Genomic DNA, 8,944 nt, shown 5'->3' on the forward strand with positions numbered 1-8,944 from the left:
CCTGTCGTTTTCTGTTAATTACAAGGCAATAGGTTTGATGGTCATTTTCCTATCAACATGCCTGGTGTTAGAATGGTGGAACCATGTTTATTGCCAGCAATAGCTTTAGAGTATTGAAAAATGAATCCACACTTACACACACACACACACACACACACACACACACACACACACACACACACACACCCAACATATGAAACTCATTTTTCAGAATTCACTTAGAATCCATTAACCATTGTACGTAGTCTCTTGTGTCACATGTATCATGTACAGTTTAACATCACACACACACACACACACACACACACACACACACACACACACACACACACACACACACACACACACACACACACACACACACACACAAGCACACACCCACAGCTTCAGCCTGTGTTAATTACCTGGCCATAATAAGCACTTGGACTAAAACTAAGCTTGATAAGACCACTAATGACAAATGTAATATGGGACTCCCTCTACCTCCCTCTTTTACTCTGGCTGTTTTTCTCCTTCTCATATATCACATCTCAATTAGTATTTCACAAATGTGTTTTCCTCCGAATTTCCTCTTTCATAGTTCAAAATAGACGAAGGAATCCTGCAATTAATGCCTGTCACTGTTGCCATGGCGATCCTTTGTCCAGCCCCCCCCCCCCAGGTGACCAGGAAGTTGTTTTTTTTAATGGCGAGGCAAGTTGGGGGGGATTATGGGAGAAAGTGACTGTTGAGTGCACCACTCCATCCTTTCATTTATGTGTAAGCGAGTAATGACATCATATACGACGCTGAAATGGGTATAAACTAGACCCGAGGGAATTTAGAACTCTTTGTTAGCCTCTTGTTTCTTTCTGAGTCTTTGTTTCTTTCTTTCTTTTGACTTGATGTATCTCTAAGTTCTGATGCTTTAGCTTCAGCTTTATCTTTGTTTTTGTTGATTTTAAACAACGCAACCTACTTGATGTATAAAGTAAAAATTAAAAAAAACATTATTCCGCAGGTTTTTCTACCCAAACCAGCAGGGGTACATGGGAGTCTTCACCACTACACACAACTGCACCTCTTCACTGTTGGAGAGGTGACCGATGTCACCCTTATGTTCAGCATCTCGCATCACTTGTTCTCTTCTATCCACTGCATCAAGTGGACTTTTTTATTGTTTTTGTCTAGAAGTACAAGACAGGGTGGTAATGGCAGCAACTTTTTGTCCTAATTAAGGTGTATACTGTATTTGCCTCATATTTGATCTCAGAGGGTGTGAAAACTAGACAAGGACGGATCTTGTGTTTTTAGCACGCTAAAATTTCCCACACACCATAAAAGACTGATGCCTGTTTTGCAATAACACACACACACACACACACACACACACACACACACACAAACACAGGCAAAGAGCTTGTTATGATAATAGTGAACATTTACTGTAGTTATTGTGTACCATAGTCGTGTCTTTGATCACAGCCCTGCCCAGAGATAAAGCCGACATGTGTAGTCGGGATCGGCCGTCTCTGGGGAAAACATGGGAGTGGATTAAGATGTCTGCCTACCGCTGTGCATTGCTATCGCGCCAATTAGAAGAGACAGATAGCGAGGTTGTGTGCGTCGCTGACGTCCGTCTTACGGTGCAGTGGGTTGATGCTATTAACACTAACCTTGTTGGCTTTAATTTAATGACCTACCACATGTTAGTTTTGTGTTGCTGTTGGGTTCTTCAGGAAATTATTTGGAAACCACAGCCATGCAAGTGGCAACAATCTAACCATGGCAACACCTCAATACAGAGCTGACAAATTGTTTGCAAGGACGAATGTGTCTGTCTGATAAAACACAGCTTCTCATAAATGTACGTCATCATTGAGTTAATGTGATGTGTTTTAAAAACAAATGCTCCATCACAGTCCACCTTTTGGAAGTTTAAGAGAAAGCCTCGTGTGTCCTTCATCGTGTGTCCCCACCCCCTGATCTTCTACGCAGTCGTTTTTGGGTTTTTTTCAGTGTGCATTACAATGAGACGATAATATAGAACTTTACCAAAATCCACAGGGATAACATTTTAATGAGTAATTATGAATAAGGGGAATCATAGATATATTTTTAGCTGAATCGAACACAGTTCTCCGTGAACCCTAATCGCCGTGCCCCGTTCTTCCAAATAAAATAACTTATAAACTGTGTGTTTTTAGTTGTTTTACTTGTAGGAATGGCGACGGGGCACACGTAGGGATGGGTATCATTACCATTTTAACGGTACCACTACTCTTACCAATACTGCTTATGGATCCAGTACTTTAACAGCACTCTTATCGGTTCTTTTTTTATTTTTTAAGAGAAAAACTAAAACAAATTAAGATCAGAATTAACACTGTTTTATTTTCTGCGCATTGCAAATGGAGAGGGGGCGATCTGGGCGCAATCTGCGCTTGCAATGCGTCTCTGTGGCCCCCGACACTGTCAGAAACATAAATCAGTGCCGAGAACAGAAAAATAGAAATAGAAAAATCCCCACGTGTAGTTTCTATTGTTTGTTTTCTGATTAGATATGATGTTAAATTAAATAACATTTTATGTAACATTATGGGATTATTATGGCAGTTGAAAACGGTGCATTTCTCTGTGTGTTTGTGATGCACTTTTGCTTGATGTTTCGAAAGATTGCTCATGTTTCCTCCCTTACATGCAAAACACTGATTGTGGCAACGAGCATGATCGGCATCGACTCTAGTGAGATTTAACCAGACTTGAGCGTTGCATTCTCTCCATCATTGTCACTCAGTCAGAGCAGGGGCTCCTCGTGCGTGTGTTAGAGCCAGGCAGAGGGAGCCACCCCCTCGCGCATATTTCTACATCTCCAGCGATGGAGAGAAAGAGAGGAAAGATGTCTCTTCTGATAATAGCGAAAACGCTTCTTCGACGAATATCTTAATCTTACTGCAAGTTTGAAAGGGGTTGTATAGCCAAAATAAATTGAAAATTAATTTTCTTAATTTCTCCCCCATCCCCCCACCCCGTGCGCCGATATTTGCATTGAACAGCCTCATCCGATTCGACAAAATTCGGAGTCGGGTACAGCCCTAACGCAACATCTCAGCAGTCTCGGCAAAGTCACAATGTCGCTTCTTCTTCTGTGGTTTTCCAACAGGCGGTCAGAGGAGGAGGTGGACATGGACAAGGTGACTGCAGCGATGGTGCTGACCAGTCTCTCCACCAGCCCGTTGGTCAGGAGCCCGCCGGTCAAAGTCAGCGGTGAGTTCCCCCTCCAGTCGCAGCACACCAACTTGGGCGTGAACAACATTGTTTATATTTGTGACTTTAAGCTCACATTCTTATGTTTGACATTGTTCCCTGTCCTATCTACCGTATCTGTCGCCACGATTTCCACTCTAAAGAAGCAGTTAGGACTTGGAACACACTCTTAATCTGTAAACCACTAATAAAACAGCCCGGCCAGCCGGGCACGCTGCTCTTGTTTCAAATTCCTCCTTGGTTGTTATGCAGTGAATGCCCATGCGAGTGCAGCTTATGTAGATAAATGACCGCCACCTGCTGTGCTCCAGGACCCCCTCGTCTATGCCGCGACTCCTGCAAATGCACGGAGAGGCACAATAGATTTCTGCCACTTGACTCAGTGGCAAGAATCCAAAAGGCTCGTGTCAATGTAATCTCATGCAACCACTCAGAAACTCTGTGCAACCGAGCAACTTGCCTACAGACCATTACGCCACACGCAGCTTGGTCGGTGATCACCATGCGTGTGCAATGGCTCCCATTCCCACATGCACGGAGCGTTGCAACCCCCCCCCCCCCCCCCGCGCGCGCGCGCGCGCGCGCGCGCACTCACACACACACACACACACACACACACACACACACACACACACACACACACACACACACACACACACACACACACACACACACACACACACACAGGCATTTATGCACAAATAGCACAAATCACTTTAAGACAGTAAAACTGACACACACTGCATGTGTCACTTATTGCACAGAAACTTTCAATAACTACAAAGACACGTGTGCTTTACTCACACACACACACACACACACACACACACACACACACACACACAGGCATTTATGCACAAATAGCACAAATCACTTTAAGACAGTAAAACTGACACACTGCATGTGTCATTCTCACTCACTTATTGCACAGAAACTTTCAATAACTACAAAGACACGTGTGCTTTACTCACACACACACACACACACACACACACACACACACACACACACACACACACACAACCCCCAGGCTCCATTAGAAAATTAAGTTATTTTCTTCCAGATATTCAAAAGAAACCTTTGATCTCCTATACAAAAACTCCTCCTCGGAAACACAGAAGTGCAGAGTAACTTTCTTCTGGTGTCACAGTTGACAGCACTGGCGGGAAGTTCTCTCTGTGAAGTGTAAATAAGGTTCCTATCAACCACCATCTGCTACAGTGTCTCCTATTAGAACTAACTTCATTCTTTATAATCTTCCTTAACTTCCCCTCATTCCCTCGCCTTCCTTCCTTCACGCCCTCCTTCCCTACCTCCTCCATTCCCTCACCTTCCTTCCTTCCTTCACTCGCGCCCTTCCTTTACTCCTTCTTTCCCTTCCTTCACTCCCTCCTCCCCCGCTCCCTTATTCCCTTCCTCATTCCTTCACTCTCTTCTTCACTCCCTCCCTTCACTGCCTCTCTTCATTCGTGCTTTTACTCTTTCCCATGATTCCTCTGTTTCTCAAATTTTTCCTCCCACTCTCTTCTCCTTTTTCTCTGTTCAGACTTTTTTCTACATTGAATTCCTCTCTACATCTTCTCTCTCTCCCTCTCCACAGAGGGTCTCAGTGGCTCCTGGAAGGACACTGGCTCCGCGGGCCCCTTCACCCCCTCCAGCTACAGCTCTTCAGGGGGCTACTGGAGCTGGTCGGCCCCTAGCGATCAGTCCAACCCTTCCACCCCGTCGCCCCCTCTCTCAGCAGACACCTTCAAGCCCTTCCGGGCCCCCAGCCTGGTCAATGCCAGCGTGGCGGGCCCGCCCGCTGGGCCCGAGGACCCCAGCCTGGATGACCAGGACGGCAGCAGCCTGCTGTTCGACGAGCCCATCCCGCGCAAACGCAAGGTGATCAGATACAATGCTTGATAACAGTGTGATTAACATGGGATATCAAAGATATGAGCAGATATCGTCTGCAGAGGCTGAATTTCTCCGGTTGCTCCCTGCATGCTTGTGTGTTAAGTGCAGTTGGGGATCGACAAGCTTGAGTACCGGAAGAGCCCGCTTTTGAGATTTGGATTTCTTTACATTTTTACAGAGCCGTATCAAATATTCCAGCCCTTTCATGAGGGCAATAAAGCCTATTTATACTGTGCTACCTATCAGAGGTTCATGTTAGTGGGCATAACACATGCCTCTGATACGCCCCTAGAACACAGATTTTCCCCTTTAAATCATTAAAGCAGCACTATGTAACTTTTGGGATTTGGTGCCCCTAGAGCAAAAGTACAATTGCACTTTTATACCACTGTCGTAAAACTCGGTCCGGTGTCCGAAAATAATTTATTGTACCCGACAAATATGAACCTTCTCGGTGGGGCTGAGCAATTAATCAAATTCAAACCGACATCGCAATTTAAAAGAAAAGTTAATTTTCAAATCACAAAGGCTGCAATTTAAAAAAACAAAAACAAAAAAAACCCAACATTTTCCTTTTTTTTTTTATGTGACACAATCAAACCAATAGGGCTGTCCAGGGCTGGCTCTTCCTAAAGGCAAGATAGGCAGCCGCCTAGAGCACCATCCCGGGGGGAGCAATCAGGGCACATTTGACGCCCCGATCTCCCTCTCAGACGATGGTGGTAGCTCAGGAGGTAGAGCTGGTCTTCTAGTAATCTAAAGGTTGCTGGTTTGATCCCAGGCTCCTCCTGCTAGCATGCTGTAGTGTCCTTGAGCAAGACACTTAACCCCTAATTGCTCCTGATGGCTGCGTCCGTCGGTGTTTGAATAATTGTAAGTCGTTTTGGATAAAAGCGTCGGCTAAATGTAAATGTAAATGTAAATGCTCATGTCAGCGACGCTCATGTCAGCGACACCACGCCAGCGATGGGGGGCCAGAACAGTGTGTTTTTATTTTACGTCTCCTTATGGAATGAAACCGTACGTAAACGCCCCCCTCCGCCTATAGCAATTGAACCTCCGTGCTGCCCCCCACTGAGACCTGGTGCTCCGGCCCGGGCCACGGTGCACTGTGCGCAGCGTGTGCTGCTGGCAGAGCCCGGAACACCTGTAGAGTCCGGACGGAGCCTCTTCCAGAACACTGTGTCTGTTTGTTTTGTTGTTTTTAGAGGTTTTTTTTTAATCTAATAAACATGAAGCTGTCCCTGAGCATACACGCTCCATGTATGTGGACGTATGTACAATAACATTCTGCTAAAAAACTACATTTTTTTCAAATGTTAAATTTCAGTTTCAATCAATTACAAAGCTTGAAGTTAGATCAATTAGTCAATATTGTGATGTGATTGAAGGTTTTTCTTTTTACAATTAACTAGTTAAATAAAGATATGGTATTCATATCAATTCATACATTAGTTCATCTAACTAATCATAATAAGTGCACCTGGCCTACAGGAAAGAGCAGTTTATATGTTACTGTATCCAATGTTGTATTGGTCATACTATAGAAAGATGTATTGCTTATGTTTAGTGAATAATTCAGAAGATAAGGAACTGAAAAAAAAAAAAGCACATTCTAAATTGCAATCTCAATATTGGTCTAAAATATCGCAATTCGGTTATTTTCCCCAAATCGTTCAGCTCTACTTCTCGGTCACGTTTCAATAACAGTCTATGTTACACACGCAAATATAATGTACACCTACTGTAGGTTACAGCACCCCTTGCATGGACCTCGCCGCTTCCCGGAGCCGTGGGCTGGGTGCTCGCGGAGCCGCAGGGAGGTACGGTGCCCCCTGCCACCGGTGTAGGTAGCAGATGTGTTCACCTGGCAGATCAGCTCGCATTTGCGAGTCAGGGAGGTGAAGCGGCTACGTACCGCAGTCAGACATTAAGGAAGTGACGCAGTGCTGTGTAACACGTGTAACACACTTTTCCCGCAGTTTCGTACCGGAACACCAAAGTTACTTAGTACAAGAACAGCCATTCGGGGGGGTGAGTGGGAATGAAAGAGGTGACATGCTCCATATTGCAAGTCATTGTACCATCAAAATGATTTTGAAGCTGTTATTTTAAGGTGAAAAGGTTGCATAGTATTGCATTAAAGGATGATGGCAATGTTGCCTTGCACTTTCAGTTGTTAGTTTCCATTAACAGAAAGTGGCAGCGCCACCTATATATATATAGTGTGTGTGTGTGTGTGTTTTACATCTCCTTATGGAACAAAACAAGTACGTATGCAATGAAACCGTGTGTAATGGGGACACCGTTTCTCCGTACCCCCCCACCTATAGCGATTGTTTTAACCCTCCGTGCTGCCCCCGGTAAGACGCAGTGCTCTGGCCCGGGCCACGGCGGTGCTGCGTGCAGCCGGTGAACAGTCAGTTCTTGAAGTTGATGTGTTGGAAGCATGAAAAATAGCCAAACGTAAGGATCTGAGCAACTTTGACAAGGGACAAATTGTGATGGCTAGACAACTGGGTGGGACAATTGAGAATGTCCAAAACGGCAGGTCTTGTGGGGTGTTCCCGGTATACAGTGGTTACTGTCTACCAAAAGTGGTCCAAGGAAGGATGACAGATGTACCGGCGACAAGGTCATTGGTGCCCATGGGCTCATTGATGGAGCGAAGTCTATCTGTCTGGTTTGGTCCCACAGAGGAGCTCCTGTAGCATTATTGAAAATGTTAATGCTGCTATGAGGCACACAGTGCATCACAGCTTGCTGCGTATGGGGCTGAACGGTCAAAGTGCCCATGCTGACCCCTGTCCACCGCTGAAAGCGCCTACAATGAGCATGTGAGCGTCAGAACTGGACCATGGAAGATGATGAATCACGTTTTCATCATGTGGATGGGTCTGGGCTAGGGTCCGATCCAATCGAGCATCTGTGGGATGTTCGACTCTCACGATCCATGAGGGCCCCACCTCGCAACTTCCAGGACTTAAAGGATGTGCTGCTAACGTCTTGTTGCCAGATACCACAGAACACCTTCAGAGGTCTTGTGGAGTCCATGCCTCGAAGGATCAGAACTGTTTTGGCGGCACAACCCCCTTGTGCCGCCAAAACGGTTCTAATAACCACAATATATGTGGTTATTAGTGGTGGTGTTAATGTTGTGGCTGATCGCTGTGTGTATATGTATACTGTATATACAATTGCCATACCTGGAAAATGCATACATAATTTCTTGTGTTAGCCAGGGACCCGTTGGGAAGGGGTTAAAGAGCCACATGAGGCTCTTGATCCACGGGTTTCCGAACCCCTGATTTAGACAGATATTTTGTGAAACTCCCTGCTCAACGTGCTGCATCTGCATACCACCAGCTGTGGGTGAACACTGGAAGGAGCACCACTGCAGTATAATTAGTTGATAATGTATCAGTGTGTAGAGGTGCTTTAGCTCCCTGGAATCCTAAAGGAAAGCTATCTAAACCTCCCAGGGTCAAACTGGCCAAAACATCAGCGCCACATTCTGTTTGAGACGCAGCCATTCAGACTTATTTTATTTCTTCTCTTTTAGTGAATCCTGCTGCGGCCTTGTGGGCGTACATTCTATTCTTCTTCACTGACTGATTGGCACATGGAAAGAAATTACCTTTTGCTCTCCCCACAGTGGAGTCTCTCTCTCTATATCACCACACCAGAGTACAATAAGGCTATTAAGGCAAATTTGTCAAACCCAACCCCAACCCGCAGATCCACCGCTTGTCACTTTCATCATTTGATCACTATTTGGATTTCTCTTTGTTCTCTTTGT

The 8,944-nt window shown here is 45.2% G+C and overlaps 1 protein-coding gene across 1 annotated transcript in view; it reads left to right on the top strand.

Moving 5' to 3' along the window:
• znf704 (zinc finger protein 704) overlaps positions 1–8,944 on the top strand; it is a gene marked incomplete at its 5' end in the record, with an annotated part of 63,303 nt that overhangs the window by 44,326 nt on the left and 10,033 nt on the right. The window contains 2 exon segments of the mRNA XM_080001066.1: positions 3,143–3,246; positions 4,847–5,130. Coding sequence (XP_079857192.1) covers positions 3,143–3,246; positions 4,847–5,130 — 388 coding nt within the window.

Source organism: Zeus faber (assembly GCF_960531495.2).
Source record: "Zeus faber genome assembly, chromosome: 1".
Taxonomy (NCBI): Eukaryota; Metazoa; Chordata; class Actinopteri; order Zeiformes; family Zeidae; genus Zeus; species Zeus faber.